Below are 15,617 nucleotides of genomic sequence, written 5' to 3'. Positions count from 1 at the left end.
CTTCCTTACTTTAGAAAATTTTATTGCTGTTGTACCTGCAGCCTTTTCCTGAATTGTCCATGACCCTCTGACAAAGGACTTGCACTGTAGCCTTGCCCTCCATATCTAGCCTGAGAGAGAGATAAGAATTATCATTAATCTTAAAGCGATTGTAACCTGCTAACTCATTATTTCATATGAGTGTCAAAGTACATATAGGTCTCACTGATCTAATTTCAATCCAGCACACTCATTATATGACTATTCTTCTTAAAACAATTCTGCGAAAACTTGTCACCTTTCAGGAGATGAACATCAATATCAAAACAAGAATTACAGATATCAGTCACCTGACATCCAATACAAATTACATGTAGGAGTGTCATCCAGGGCCCAACTCATACTTTTTTTGTTCCGAGCGATGTCAATTTTCCCTGTGCATTTGTTTTGTCCTAACTTGTAGGGAATTGGGGTATTTTTTAATGTCTTGTTACTTAAAATAAGAAGAACTTTACCATTCTTATTCTGTAAAGCACTCAAAAGACTTCGCTTGTATTGGATGTCTGGTTACTATAAAACTTTGAAATACATTTAGAAATCAATATGAAAATGTTTTCTCGATTTTTCTTAATTCTGTAACCACACAGAAAAAAAATCAAGCACTCTTGGTAAACTCTAAGACAATAGATGAAAATCCAAGTACATTTCAAGGACTTTTGAGAGTTAATGAAAATACCTGGACTTTTCTAGCACTGATCTGAAATTTAAGCACTTTTCATGGTCTGAACATGAACATTGATATAAAGCCTTATACAAAGTTTCATCAAACTTGGTTGATTATTATAAGTTATCATGTTCACAAAGTCTAATAATAATATAATTACAAAGGGAATTAACTACAAGTTCTGTCTAATAATTCCCATTTTTGAACTCCGACGAGACCTGATTGATATTAGGCTACATACAAAGGGATGACTCACGATGACAGACAAAAGGCTACTTTATTGGTCAATAAAAGACGGATTGGAACATCCCTGATGGCTTCTAAGTAAACTATACTGGCTTTCAGATACAGATTTGATGTAATTAGATATTTACTCAACAGTGTCTTTTCCCTATATGGATATAGGTTCACTTTATGTTAGTAAACTTGTCTAAATGACTTATACTAATTTTGAAGAAGTCAACTTGGCAAATCAAACTAGAACACTGACAAGCTAGCAAGGGCATGTCTTGTGACAATCTAGTGACCTTGACCTTTAACCCAGTAACCTTCACCTAGAATCAGTTGACTTCTTGTAAAATTCCAACCAACTCTGCATATATATCTGCAGCAATTAACTTTCAGTGATGCCCCAACATTTGTAGCGTTTTGAATCTCCATGACCTAGGGATGCTACCAGTCAAATATGAGTGATATCCATTGCTTTTTAATTAGTTCCTTCGGACCAGACCAGGTGATATTGTATTTGTACTGAATGTATATAAGGTGCCTTTAATTATAACTAATTATTTTACCTTTGTCTGCATAAATTTCTTTCTGAAATCATGGAGTATCCATTTTTCTTTGAAGCCATTCTCTGGCAACTGGCAACGCATCCGCGATCTCTTCATGCTACAATTTTAAAAAGATTAATTATTACATAATCTCTTAAGACTTTTTGCTAAGTTTGTCCATGGACATAAACTTTTAATACCTCAAAATAAATCAAAGGGCCAAAGGCCCTGAGAAACGTCAAGGTCTGAGGTCATATAACAAGAAACCTAATATTGGACTTTACAGTCAGAAAGCTACATTTGTAGATGAAATGTCTTAATCTGGTTATTCCTATTCTATATATATATTCAAGAAAACATGCATTTATCTGCTGTCAACTTTCCAATAGCTGAGTATAGTTCTTTCCCTATTTCTTTAATGTTTGTGGAAGATTATTGATATACAAAATGTACTTCATAATCAGTATAGCTGCTTGTAAACTTTGAAAAAAATCAACTGAAGCACAAATTGGTCTACTTACAGTATACATGTACAAAATCCAAGATGTACACAGCCTAAGTTTTTTTTTTATTTATACTATAAGATGTTAATTAGGCCTAGCAAACATGTATTTTTTTACCCTTAGTAACATCGAAAATGCAAATATTTTACCGCCGATAGAAAACTACGGTCATGCTGTCGGTCACGCTGTCCGACGAGACATATATATGGGCATGGATCAGATAAACGGAAATAATTACGGGCATCACGCTCCCTTTTTTAATTTCAATAAAATGCTTCATTTTTTGGCTTTTGATTAAGGTGGGGGTCTTTTCTACATGTTGAAAGCAATTAAAAGATAACTGGAACACTTTGATTTGAAAAAAAGGACTTCAAAGATCAGACATGAAAATGTGATGGATGCAACATTGACAACTAAAATTATGTTTTTTTTGCCATTTTAACCAAAAAAATGTACAACATTCTTAGCATTTCAGGGAATAGAGGTCTAGCATTATTAAAAACTAGAGCTGTCACCGAGGGGGGGGGGGGGGGGGGGGTGACAAATAAACCCCCCGCTTTTTCATGATTGGTTTGGATACTTTGTGAGGATGCCTATCTATGGTACTATAACCAAATCAAACATGTTCTATGTTTAGGTAAGAACTAAGTGAATGCATAGCCGAACAAAATTTTGCTCGTTTTTAAAGAAAAAGGGGCATAACTATATTAGAACTGGTAATTCGGCAAAATCTTTGCATAGAGCTAAGCTTCATAAGGGTCCTCTAACTACATACCGAATTTTAGTAAAATCCATTGAAAACTAGAACTGTCGCCAGGATGGCTGACTAATAACCCCGCAATCTGCATGGTGAATTGGAACTGTTAATTATAGGCTAACTAAGATAACCCAGTAAAACCTATTTATAGTGACCAGTTGCCATAGCAACCATAGTTTTGTGAAAAATAACGTGGCCTGCAATTCTACACATGGTCCTCTATATTTGTGTGAAGTTTCATTGAAATCGGCTCTTCGGTTTAGGAGGAGTTGTCCGGACAAACTTAAAGTTATGGTTCTTATCGGAAAACCTGTTTATAGTGACCAGTTGCCATAGCAACCATAATTTTGAGAAAAAAAAAGTGGCATGCACATCTACACATGATCATTAATATTTGTGTGAAGTTTCATCGGAATTGGCCCATCGGTTTAGGAGGAGTTGTCCGGACAAAATGCGTCTACAGACAGACGGACAGACAGATGGACGGACGGGCAGACAACCTGATTCCAGTATACCCCCTAACTTCATTGCGGGGGTATAATTATTCTTTATTCTCGAGTAGCTGCTTTCAAAATTCCTATTGAACCCTTTTAAAAAGTGTGATGGACGTAACACTATTATGCACCAGTTTTCTATTTTTCAATGCATCACTTCACCGAATAAACAGTATATGTTGTAAACTTTCACAGAACTTTATATTCGCATGATTGAAGTAAGTATCAAAGCTTTTGTTGACGACAGATTTTCAAAACATTTAATAATTTTATCTTGATTATTTGTATGGACGTAACTTTTGACAGATTGACATGTTGAAAGGCTTGAAGCTCGCTTGAACGTAACAGTTTGACAAATCAGCAGTATAAAATTTAGAAAAGATTCATTTACTTGTTATGTATTTTATATATAAATCAATATTACCTTTCTAGAGAATATACTGTGCTTTTAGTATTATGGGTCAGTTACCTCACAGCTTATATATTTTTCAGATGAGAAAGTCGACTTAATTGGATTTACATCATGATCCAGCTTGTACTTCATAAATTGCTCAAATATGAACATCCCACCTATTTCAATATCACAACTCGTACCATCATTATTTAAATCACAACTCGAACCATCATTGTCAGCTAAAAAACACATTTATTCAAACAGTTGTGCCAGTTTGTTAGTAACAAAGGCACTGACAATTGTAGAACATCTAACATATAACTTTACGGAAGAAAGAATTTGAAAACTATTTTTTTTTTAAAGTTGTAGCACAAAACATTGTCCAATTTTTAATTTATGTTTCATAATAACATTTGCAGTTTTTAATGAGTCACTCCAGATCTGATTGTCATGATTGGAAATTCAAATAAATAAATTTTACATTATATACTACTACAGTACATGTACCGTTAACTAAACACCGCCAAAATCTATTTAGATTACATTATGTATTCAATTCATCTGACAAATTGGTTATTAAAATGAAATAATAACAATACACAAATGTAATTACAAAAATTGTATCATGTTTTTCTTCATGTTCAAGTGTATTGACGGCCATCTTATTTTCCTTAGATCTCAGATGATGAAACAAATTAGCAGACAACATCAGATGTACTAAAGCAATGGCTATATGCCACTTGCACTTTACATCATTTGAAATACAAGAATAATGGTGACACAATTTTACCTGGTCATAATATTACACCTTATTAAGAAAACTTTGAACAGGCAAATTTTACAGACTCATAAGTGAAAAGAATGAGCTGCTCTTAGTAAATGTTAGTCTATGTGAAATAAATCTTTGCACTAATCACGGCATTAATATCTTCTTAAGTGAAAGTTGAGTGGACCATAACAAATTGAATATGCACAAAAACTTTCCACAAAATTTCAAAAATGTTGCATCAAAAGCATGTCAAAAGGAGAAAACTATTATTTTCTATTTCATTATTTTGTAAGACCTCACAAAACAGATTAATGTAAGGGCATTAATAACAAATTATCAAGCAAAATTTGAAGTATAAACCATTTTTAAACTTGCATCAAACTTGCACAATTAATTTACAGATGGATGCAGAGGATATTCCATAATGTTTCAAAATTACATGTAACATAAACTGACAGATCCCAGGGTGCTCTGTTGATGTCTGCTGAGATCTCAGTTGAGGGAGAAAAATATTTATATCTGGAGTAGAGCATGTGGACAAACTTAAGTCACATTTTCTACAGGTCTGGAAGAAAAAGAGAACAGATTAAATGAAACAATGTCTTTTGATATTGCACAACATGATTTTATTTCATAACTAAAACCCTATTTCTTATGTTATTGGTGACCTGCTGCTTTCCTATTTTGCTAGAAAACTTATATAGTATCTGAGGGACTTGTAAATGAATGGTATTGAGAGTTTACTAGCACGTTTCCTTGAGCAGGGGTATATAAATAAATGTATAATAATTCTGACTTTTACATGATATAAATGTCTCCATTTTTCCAGCATTTGCCCTTTTATTTCTTAAAACAAATAAAAAACCTTTTATTTCTTACCCTTAAATATGTAGAATGATCTTGATCCATGCATGATGATGTCTGGGGGGTTGAGCTCCCTAGCAACATCATCATGCACAACAGCATGCCTGATACGTCCCTCCTGCCACTTTCCTTTCGTGTTTGAATAAAAGAGAACAAATGGTCAGTTGTCCACCTGTGAAAATATGAAAAACACCATTCAATTATATATCTGTGTATATACTAGTCATATGGTCTTACTTAAAACATGTTGACTATAAATCTGCTAATCATTTTCAAATTGGTCAAATACATGTAGTGAAATTGTAAGAGTACTGTGTTGTGCACGTCATGTTTTTAATAATAATATTGTAGAACATCATTGTATTTATCAATGTAATTCGTTAATATTAAATTTATAATTCTGCAATTTATGTGCAAAGAGTTTTTCTAAAATTCACATACAATACTGCAATACTTGTATAATTTACTGATGATTCACTACTGTGCATTGCAGCAGACTTTCATGCTTATCCTCATAAATTTCTGTGCTATTCTATGTTGAAAAATTTAAGAATACTACTCATTGCAGAGCATCTCTTAGAAGCAACAGTCGAAAACTCAACAACAACAACAACAACAACAAAACAAGGCCCTGAACGGTCATCTGACAATAGAATCATTATATAGAAAGCAAAATTACAGCAAATTCCCCTTTAGGTGCCACGCCACACAGGGCCCCTCCAGCTTAATTCATATAAAATATGATTGGTCTCCCCCAATGATGTTTCAGACCAAACTTTGTTGGAATCCACTCAAAGTTTGAGAAAGAGTTGAGTTTTAAAGCAAAATTTCAGCAACCACCCCACTGGCCCCAGGGATCACAAAGGCCTCATTTATAAAAAAATAAAACTGCCCTCCCCCGATCATGATTCACAACAAAATCAGATGTAATCAACCCAAGGGTTAAGATGTAGGGTTTAAAAGCAACAAGAGGCCCAGGGGCCTTAACGGTCATCTGATTCTAAATTAAAACCCTTATATTATTGTAGTATGTATTCTCTGTAGCAAGTATATAGTGGCACTGTTGGCCATGGTGGCCATCTTGGATTTCTGACCAACCCAATAAATAACAACACTTGGTAAGGACCATCTCAGGATCATTTCTGGTAAGTTAGAGCTGAATCCCACTGGTGGAATTGGAGAAGAAGTTTGAAATAGGTGTTGTTCAGGAAAACCATGATTGCACAATCATGTTACAAAATGGCCGCCATTGCTGCCATGTCAAGTTTTTACGAGGTCGAAAAAATAGCAACACTATGTTGGCTTGCCTTCTTTGACATCATCAACCATTTCCAGCTCAATGGCACCAATGGAACAGGAGAAGAAGTTTAAAATGTGTTTTTCAAGATAGCGGCCGTCTTGGATTTCAGACCAATCCAAAGAGTAACAACACTTGGTCGGGATCATCTCAGGATCATTTCAGGCAAGTTTCAGCCCAACAGCACTGGTGGAACTTGAGAAGAAGTTTAAAATGTGTTTTTCAAGATGGCGGCCACGGTGGCCATCCTGGATTTCGGACCAACTCGAAAAATAACAACACTTGGTCAGGATCATATCAGGATCATTTCAGGCAAGTTACAGCACAACAGCACTGGTGGAACTTGAGAAGAAGTTTAAAATGTGTTTTTCAAGATGGCGGCTATGACGGCCATCATGGATTTCGGACCGACCCGAAAAATAACAACACTTGGTCAGGATCAATTCAGGCAAGTTTCAGCCCAACAGCTCTGGTGGAACTTGAGAATAGTTTAAAATGTGTTTTTCATGATGGCGGCCATCTTGGATTTCGGACCGAACGGAAAAATAACAACACTTGGTCGGGATCATATCAGGATCATTTCAGGCAAGTTTCAGCTCAATAGCACTGGTGGAATTTGAGAAGAAGTTTAAAATGTGTTTTTCAAGATGGCGGCCATTGCGGCCATCTTGGATTTCGGACCGACTGGATAAATAACAACACTTGGTCGGGATCATATCAGGATCATTTCAGGCAAGTTTCAGCTCAATAGCACTGGTGGAACTTGAGAAGAAGTTTAAAATGTGTTTTTCAAGATGGCGGCCACGGCGGCCATCTTCAATTTCGGACCGACCCGAAAAATACCAACACTTGGTCGGGATCATATCAGGATCAATTCAGGCAAGTTTCAGCTCAATAGCACTGATAGAACTTGAGAAGAAGTTTAAAATGTGTTTTTCAAGATGGCTGCCACGGCGGCTATCTTGGATTTCGGACCGACCCGAAAAATAAGAACGCTTGGTCGGGATCATATCAGGATCATTTCAGGCAAGTTTCAGCTCAATAGCACTGGTGAAACGTGAGAAGTTTAAAATGTGTTTTCAAAATGGCGGCTATGGCAGCCATCTTGGATTTCGGACAATAACATTTAAAAAAAGAAAAGAAAACTTACCTAATGTCAACAAAACATTTACAAATTATGAATAAATTAATCTCGGGAAAGGGAAGTTTGATTTATGTTTATTAATTAGGGCTTTTCACTTTGTGGTGAAAAGACCTATTGTTTTTGTTCTGTTTCTTCTTCTTATTATTCTTCTTCTGCATTTCATTTTGTAGAAACTGTAACGCCAAACTGGTTGAAGTTATTCAGATTTCTTTTTCAGCCTTTATTATAGAATGATTTGAAGGGGTGCAGGAAATAAAAATGAAATAGGTCGAAAAATCCAAAATGGCCGCAATGATGTCAAAGCTTATTTTGCTTAAATAGCCACAACTCAAAAATGGTATGAGGTTAAAAATATTCAAAAATATTCAAAGGTATATTCATGTTGGATTCATCTAGGGCCAACTTTTACATAATTATGGCTTTGAGGTTAGAGGTCAAATAAAAAAGATCGCTGGAGGTCAAAGTTATGCTATTTTTAGAAATTTTTCATTTTTTACTATTTTTGAAAACTTCTTCTACAGATCAATAGAGTATGTCATTCCGATGATATTGATACCTTCGGTGTCTTAATAGCACTTCCGGTTAATGTAGTATGCCATTTTGGAAATTTCCCTATATATTCTATATTAAAAATCGTTTTACATTTTAAACTTCTTCTCAAATTCCACCAGTGCGACTCAGCACAAACTTTGACAAAATGACAAGGAGATAGTACTGACCAAGTCTTGTTATGTGGTCAGTCCTAAATCCAATATGGCCACCATGACGTCATATATTAAAAAGTTTAAAATGGCCATAACTAAAAAAAATATTCTTCTACACAGGTCATGTAATTATGTTATTTGTAGATAATTCCTGGAGCTAACTTTTTGCTACTAAAAGTTTTCAGGTCAGAGGTCAAATAAAAAAAGTTTGCTATGGTGTCAAATGTCTATTTTAAGAAAATCTTCATTTTTCAATCTTTTTCAAAAAATCTTTCAAAGTATAATGCAGTATGTCATTCTGATGATTTTGATGTCCTTAGTTCTTTGGTAACATTTGTCGTTAACGCGAGACGCCATTTTGAATATTTCTATATCTTATGTATGCCTATAACTCGCATTTTAAGTTTCTTCTCAAATTCCACCAGTGCGATTCAACACAAACTTTGACAAAATGACTATGAGATATGGTACTGACCAAGTCTTGTTATCTTGGGGTCGGTTTGAAATCCAACATGGCCGCCATGACGTCATGTATTGAAAAGTTTAAAATTGCCAAAACTCAAAAAGCATTCATTTTACTGAGGTCAGGTAATTATGTTATTTGTAGATAATGCCTGGCGCTAACTTTTACTCACCAAAAGTTTTCAGGTCAGAGGTCAAATAAAAAAGTTAGCTATGGGGTCAAAGGTCACAAAATTTTGAACTGTTTCATTTTTTGAATATTATTACATAGATCAATGCAGTATGTCATTCTGATGATTTTGCTACCTTCAGTTTTTATTTAGCACTTCCGGTTCAAGTTGTATGCCATTTTGAATTGTTTTTTGATTGCGCAATCATTGCAAGAGGCCTAGGAACTTGATACAGCTGCACGAGTTATCTCCCCTCGTCCAACTCCTTTGTTGAAACATTATATCTCAGATGCCAGATTAATTCAATACTAGAATGTGGATGACCTATCAAGTGTTCTAAAATAGTTTTTTATGTTTGGAAATACCAAGCCTTTACGTCATTTATGCTAAGAAGTGAAAAGCCCGTCAAATTGTTAACTAACAATTTCTAGTTCTAATATCATTTCTTTTAACTTCCAATGTAAAGATAACAGCAAATTAAGGAAAACATTTAACAAAACTATTTCTAATTGGTCATCTAATACTTACAACAGCAGGGAGAATTGATGTGCCATGAGCAATTCTTAAGAATTGCCCTGACTTATAACTGAAAGATTGTTGAAACATAAAGTACCAATAACTGGGAGTTATAAGGATTGATTATATACTGTATAATAATGTTATGCACATGCATAAACAATCTTATTAGGCTCCATACAGCTTTAGTTCGAAATACTGTCAGTTATACCTAAATTAAATCTATTCGCCTTTTTCTGTCTTTAACACTATACTTCATAATTTCACAAACAATTTAAAAGCTATGTGATTTTCTGTCATTATACATTGTCACATTGAGGCAGAACTGAGAGAGTATGCTGGTCCATCTCCTGTAGAACTGAGAGTATGCTGGTCCATCTCCTGTAGAACTGAGAGTATGCTGGTCCATCTCCTGTGGGACTGAGAGAGTATGCTGGTCCATCTCCTGTAGAACTGAGAGAGTATGCTGGTCCATCTCCTGTGGAACTGAGGGAGTATGCTGGTCCATCTCCTGTGGAATTGAGGGAGTATGCTGGTCCATCTCCTGTAGAACTGAGAGAGTATGCTGGTCCATCTCCTGTGGGACTGAGGGAGTATGCTGGTCCATCTCCTGTGGGACTGAGGGAGTATGCTGGTCCATCTCCTGTGGAATTGAGGGAGTATGCTGGTCCATCTCCTGTGGAACTGAGGGAGTATGCTGGTCCATCTCCTGTGGAACTGAGGGAGTATGCTGGTCCATCTCCTGTGGAACTGAGAGAGTATGCTGGTCCATCTCCTGTGGAACTGAGAGAGTATGCTGGTCCATCTCCTGTGGAACTGAGAGGAGTATGCTGGTCCATCTCCTGTGGAACTGAGAGAGTATGCTGGTCCATCTCCTGTGGAACTGAGGGAGTATGCTGGTCCATCTCCTGTGGAATTGAGGGAGTATGCTGGTCCATCTCCTGTGGGAACTGAGGAGAGTATGCTGGTCCATCTCCTGTGGAACTGAGGGAGTATGCTGGTCCATCTCCTGTGGAACTGAGGGAGTATGCTGGTCCATCTCCTGTGGAACTGAGGGGAGTATGCTGGTCCATCTCCTGTGGAACTGAGAGAGTATGCTGGTCCATCTCCTGTGGAACTGAGGGAGTATGCTGGTCCATCTCCTGTGGAATTGAGGGAGTATGCTGGTCCATCTCCTGTGGAACTGAGGGAGTATGCTGGTCCATCTCCTGTAGGAACTGAGGGAGTATGCTGGTCCATCTCCTGTGGAATTGAGGGAGTATGCTGGTCCATCTCCTGTGGAACTGAGGGAGTATGCTGGTCCATCTCCTGTGGAACTGAGGGAGTATGCTGGTCCATCTCCTGTGGAACTGAGGGAGTATGCTGGTCCATCTCCTGTGGAACTGAGGGAGTATGCTGGTCCATCTCCTGTGGAACTGAGGGAGTATGCTGGTCCATCTCCTGTGGAACTGAGGGAGTATGCTGGTCCATCTCCTGTGGAACTGAGGGAGTATGCTGGTCCATCTCCTGTGGAACTGAGGGAGTATGCTGGTCCATCTCCTGTGGAACTGAGGGAGTATGCTGGTCCATCTCCTGTGGAACTGAGGGAGTATGCTGGTCCATCTCCTGTGGAATTGAGGGAGTATGCTGGTCCATCTCCTGTGGAACTGAGGGAGTATGCTGGTCCATCTCCTGTGGAACTGAGGGAGTATGCTGGTCCATCTCCTGTGGAACTGAGGGAGTATGCTGGTCCATCTCCTGTGGAACTGAGGGAGTATGCTGGTCCATCTCCTGTGGAACTGAGGGAGTATGCTGGTCCATCTCCTGTGGAACTGAGGGAGTATGCTGGTCCATCTCCTGTGGAACTGAGGGAGTATGCTGGTCCATCTCCTGTGGAACTGAGGGAGTATGCTGGTCCATCTCCTGTGGAACTGAGGGAGTATGCTGGTCCATCTCCTGTGGAACTGAGGGAGTATGCTGGTCCATCTCCTGTGGAACTGAGGGAGTATGCTGGTCCATCTCCTGTGGAACTGAGGGAGTATGCTGGTCCATCTCCTGTGGAACTGAGGGAGTATGCTGGTCCATCTCCTGTGGAACTGAGGGAGTATGCTGGTCCATCTCCTGTGGAACTGAGGGAGTATGCTGGTCCATCTCCTGTGGAACTGAGGGAGTATGCTGGTCCATCTCCTGTGGAACTGAGGGAGTATGCTGGTCCATCTCCTGTGGAACTGAGGGAGTATGCTGGTCCATCTCCTGTGGAACTGAGGGAGTATGCTGGTCCATCTCCTGTGGAACTGAGGGAGTATGCTGGTCCATCTCCTGTGGAACTGAGGGAGTATGCTGGTCCATCTCCTGTGGAACTGAGGGAGTATGCTGGTCCATCTCCTGTGGAACTGAGGGAGTATGCTGGTCCATCTCCTGTGGAACTGAGGGAGTATGCTGGTCCATCTCCTGTGGAACTGAGGGAGTATGCTGGTCCATCTCCTGTGGAACTGAGGGAGTATGCTGGTCCATCTCCTGTGGAACTGAGGGAGTATGCTGGTCCATCTCCTGTGGAACTGAGGGAGTATGCTGGTCCATCTCCTGTGGAACTGAGGGAGTATGCTGGTCCATCTCCTGTGGAACTGAGGGAGTATGCTGGTCCATCTCCTGTGGAACTGAGGGAGTATGCTGGTCCATCTCCTGTGGAACTGAGGGAGTATGCTGGTCCATCTCCTGTGGAACTGAGGGAGTATGCTGGTCCATCTCCTGTGGAACTGAGGGAGTATGCTGGTCCATCTCCTGTGGAACTGAGGGAGTATGCTGGTCCATCTCCTGTGGAACTGAGGGAGTATGCTGGTCCATCTCCTGTGGAATTGAGGGAGTATGCTGGTCCATCTCCTGTGGAACTGAGGGAGTATGCTGGTCCATCTCCTGTGGAACTGAGGGAGTATGCTGGTCCATCTCCTGTGGAACTGAGGGAGTATGCTGGTCCATCTCCTGTGGAACTGAGGAGTATGCTGGTCCATCTCCTGTGGAACTGAGGGAGTATGCTGGTCCATCTCCTGTGGAACTGAGGGAGTATGCTGGTCCATCTCCTGTGGAACTGAGGGAGTATGCTGGTCCATCTCCTGTGGAACTGAGGGAGTATGCTGGTCCATCTCCTGTGGAACTGAGGGAGTATGCTGGTCCATCTCCTGTGGAACTGAGGGAGTATGCTGGTCCATCTCCTGTGGAACTGAGGGAGTATGCTGGTCCATCTCCTGTGGAACTGAGGGAGTATGCTGGTCCATCTCCTGTGGAACTGAGGGAGTATGCTGGTCCATCTCCTGTGGAACTGAGAGAGTATGCTGGTCCATCTCCTGTAGGACTGAGGGAGTATGCTGGTCCATCTCCTGTGGAACTGAGGGAGTATGCTGGTCCATCTCCTGTGGAACTGAGGGAGTATGCTGGTCCATCTCCTGTGGAACTGAGGGAGTATGCTGGTCCATCTCCTGTGGAACTGAGGGAGTATGCTGGTCCATCTCCTGTGGAACTGAGGGAGTATGCTGGTCCATCTCCTGTGGAACTGAGGGAGTATGCTGGTCCATCTCCTGTGGAACTGAGGGAGTATGCTGGTCCATCTCCTGTGGAACTGAGGGAGTATGCTGGTCCATCTCCTGTGGAACTGAGGGAGTATGCTGGTCCATCTCCTGTGGAACTGAGAGAGTATGCTGGTCCATCTCCTGGACTGAGGTATGCTGGTCCATCTCCTGTGGAACTGAGGGAGTATGCTGGTCCATCTCCTGTGGAACTGAGGGAGTATGCTGGTCCATCTCCTGTGGAACTGAGGGAGTATGCTGGTCCATCTCCTGTGGAACTTGAGGGAGTATGCTGGTCCATCTCCTGTGGAACTGAGGGAGTATGCTGGTCCATCTCCTGTGGAACTGAGGGAGTATGCTGGTCCATCTCCTGTGGAACTGAGGGAGTATGCTGGTCCATCTCCTGTGGAACTGAGGGAGTATGCTGGTCCATCTCCTGTGGAACTGAGGGAGTATGCTGGTCCATCTCCTGTGGAACTGAGGGAGTATGCTGGTCCATCTCCTGTGGAACTGAGGGAGTACGCTTGTCCATCTCCTGTGGAACTGAGGGAGTATGCTGGTCCATCTCCTGTGGAACTGAGGGAGTATGCTGGTCCATCTCCTGTGGAACTGAGGGAGTATGCTGGTCCATCTCCTGTGGAACTGAGGGAGTATGCTGGTCCATCTCCTGTGGAACTGAGGGAGTATGCTGGTCCATCTCCTGTGGAACTGAGGGAGTATGCTGGTCCATCTCCTGTGGAACTGAGAGAGTATGCTGGTCCATCTCCTGTGGAACTGAGGGAGTATGCTGGTCCATCTCCTGTGGAACTGAGGGAGTATGCTGGTCCATCTCCTGTGGAACTGAGGGAGTATGCTGGTCCATCTCCTGTGGAACTGAGGGAGTATGCTGGTCCATCTCCTGTGGAACTGAGGGAGTATGCTGGTCCATCTCCTGTGGAACTGAGGGAGTATGCTGGTCCATCTCCTGTGGAACTGAGAGAGTATGCTGGTCCATCTCCTGTGGAACTGAGAGAGTATGCTGGTCCATCTCCTGTGGAACTGAGGGAGTATGCTGGTCCATCTCCTGTGGAACTGAGGGAGTATGCTGGTCCATCTCCTGTGGAACTGAGGGAGTATGCTGGTCCATCTCCTGTGGAACTGAGGGAGTATGCTGGTCCATCTCCTGTGGAACTGAGGGAGTATGCTGGTCCATCTCCTGTGGAACTGAGGGAGTATGCTGGTCCATCTCCTGTGGAACTGAGGGAGTATGCTGGTCCATCTCCTGTGGAACTGAGGGAGTATGCTGGTCCATCTCCTGTGGAACTGAGGGAGTATGCTGGTCCATCTCCTGTGGAACTGAGGGAGTATGCTGGTCCATCTCCTGTGGAACTGAGGGAGTATGCTGGTCCATCTCCTGTGGAACTGAGGGAGTATGCTGGTCCATCTCCTGTGGAACTGAGGGAGTATGCTGGTCCATCTCCTGTGGAACTGAGGGAGTATGCTGGTCCATCTCCTGTGGAACTGAGGGAGTATGCTGGTCCATCTCCTGTGGAACTGAGGGAGTATGCTGGTCCATCTCCTGTGGAACTGAGGGAGTATGCTGGTCCATCTCCTGTGGAACTGAGGGAGTATGCTGGTCCATCTCCTGTGGAACTGAGGGAGTATGCTGGTCCATCTCCTGTGGAACTGAGGGAGTATGCTGGTCCATCTCCTGTGGAACTGAGGGAGTATGCTGGTCCATCTCCTGTGGAACTGAGGGAGTATGCTGGTCCATCTCCTGTGGAACTGAGGGAGTATGCTGGTCCATCTCCTGTGGAACTGAGGGAGTATGCTGGTCCATCTCCTGTGGAACTGAGGGAGTATGCTGGTCCATCTCCTGTGGAACTGAGGGAGTATGCTGGTCCATCTCCTGTGGAACTGAGGGAGTATGCTGGTCCATCTCCTGTGGAACTGAGGGAGTATGCTGGTCCATCTCCTGTGGAACTGAGGGAGTATGCTGGTCCATCTCCTGTGGAACTGAGGGAGTATGCTGGTCCATCTCCTGTGGAACTGAGGGAGTATGCTGGTCCATCTCCTGTGGAACTGAGGGAGTATGCTGGTCCATCTCCTGTGGAACTGAGGGAGTATGCTGGTCCATCTCCTGTGGAACTGAGGGAGTATGCTGGTCCATCTCCTGTGGAACTGAGGGAGTATGCTGGTCCATCTCCTGTGGAACTGAGGGAGTATGCTGGTCCATCTCCTGTGGAACTGAGGGAGTATGCTGGTCCATCTCCTGTGGAACTGAGGGAGTATGCTGGTCCATCTCCTGTGGAACTGAGGGAGTATGCTGGTCCATCTCCTGTGGAACTGAGGGAGTATGCTGGTCCATCTCCTGTGGAACTGAGGGAGTATGCTGGTCCATCTCCTGTGGAACTGAGGGAGTATGCTGGTCCATCTCCTGTGGAACTGAGGGAGTATGCTGGTCCATCTCCTGTGGAACTGAGGGAGTATGCTGGTCCATCTCCTGTGGAATTGAGGGAGTATGCTGGTCCATCTCCTGTGATTAAGTG

At 41.8% G+C, this 15,617-nt stretch overlaps 2 protein-coding genes across 2 annotated transcripts in view; both read right to left on the bottom strand.

Annotated features, from left to right (window-relative positions):
* Positions 1–35: 35 nt before the first annotated feature.
* The window catches only part of LOC117319610, a gene marked incomplete at its 3' end in the record, with an annotated part of 31,966 nt that continues 16,384 nt past the window's right edge, over positions 36–15,617 (bottom strand). Inside the window, exons 3-4 of the mRNA XM_033874380.1 lie at positions 1,498–1,594; positions 36–110 (exon numbers count right to left, since the gene is read on the bottom strand). Coding sequence (XP_033730271.1) covers positions 36–110; positions 1,498–1,594 — 172 coding nt within the window. The remainder of the gene's footprint in view (positions 111–1,497; positions 1,595–15,617) is intronic.
* Positions 3,654–9,983, bottom strand: LOC117319611. The gene is made up of 3 exons (XM_033874381.1): positions 9,856–9,983; positions 5,273–5,429; positions 3,654–4,958 (listed from the first exon to the last, which is right to left on the bottom strand). Exons 1-3 carry the CDS (start codon positions 9,957–9,959, stop codon positions 4,770–4,772), a joined length of 450 nt encoding a protein of 149 aa, XP_033730272.1. The 5' UTR covers positions 9,960–9,983; the 3' UTR covers positions 3,654–4,769.

This window comes from Pecten maximus, unplaced genomic scaffold (assembly GCF_902652985.1).
Source record: "Pecten maximus unplaced genomic scaffold, xPecMax1.1, whole genome shotgun sequence".
Taxonomy (NCBI): Eukaryota; Metazoa; Mollusca; class Bivalvia; order Pectinida; family Pectinidae; genus Pecten; species Pecten maximus.
This window is presented reverse-complemented; position numbering and strand designations above follow the sequence as displayed.

What these genes read in the sequence shown, in the direction of transcription:
- LOC117319611 (XM_033874381.1), bottom strand. Translation starts at nt 9,959, where the DNA reads ATGGACCAGCATACTCTCAGTTCTACAGGAGATGGACCAGCATACTCT. An exon ending in TTCTGCCTCAATGTGACAAT is followed by an intron (nt 5,430 to 9,855) that starts GTATAATGACAG and finishes ATATTTTCACAG; the next exon opens with GTGGACAACTGACCATTTGT. An exon ending in ATCATTCTACATATTTAAGG is followed by an intron (nt 4,959 to 5,272) that starts GTAAGAAATAAA and finishes TTTTTCTTCCAG; the next exon opens with ACCTGTAGAAAATGTGACTT.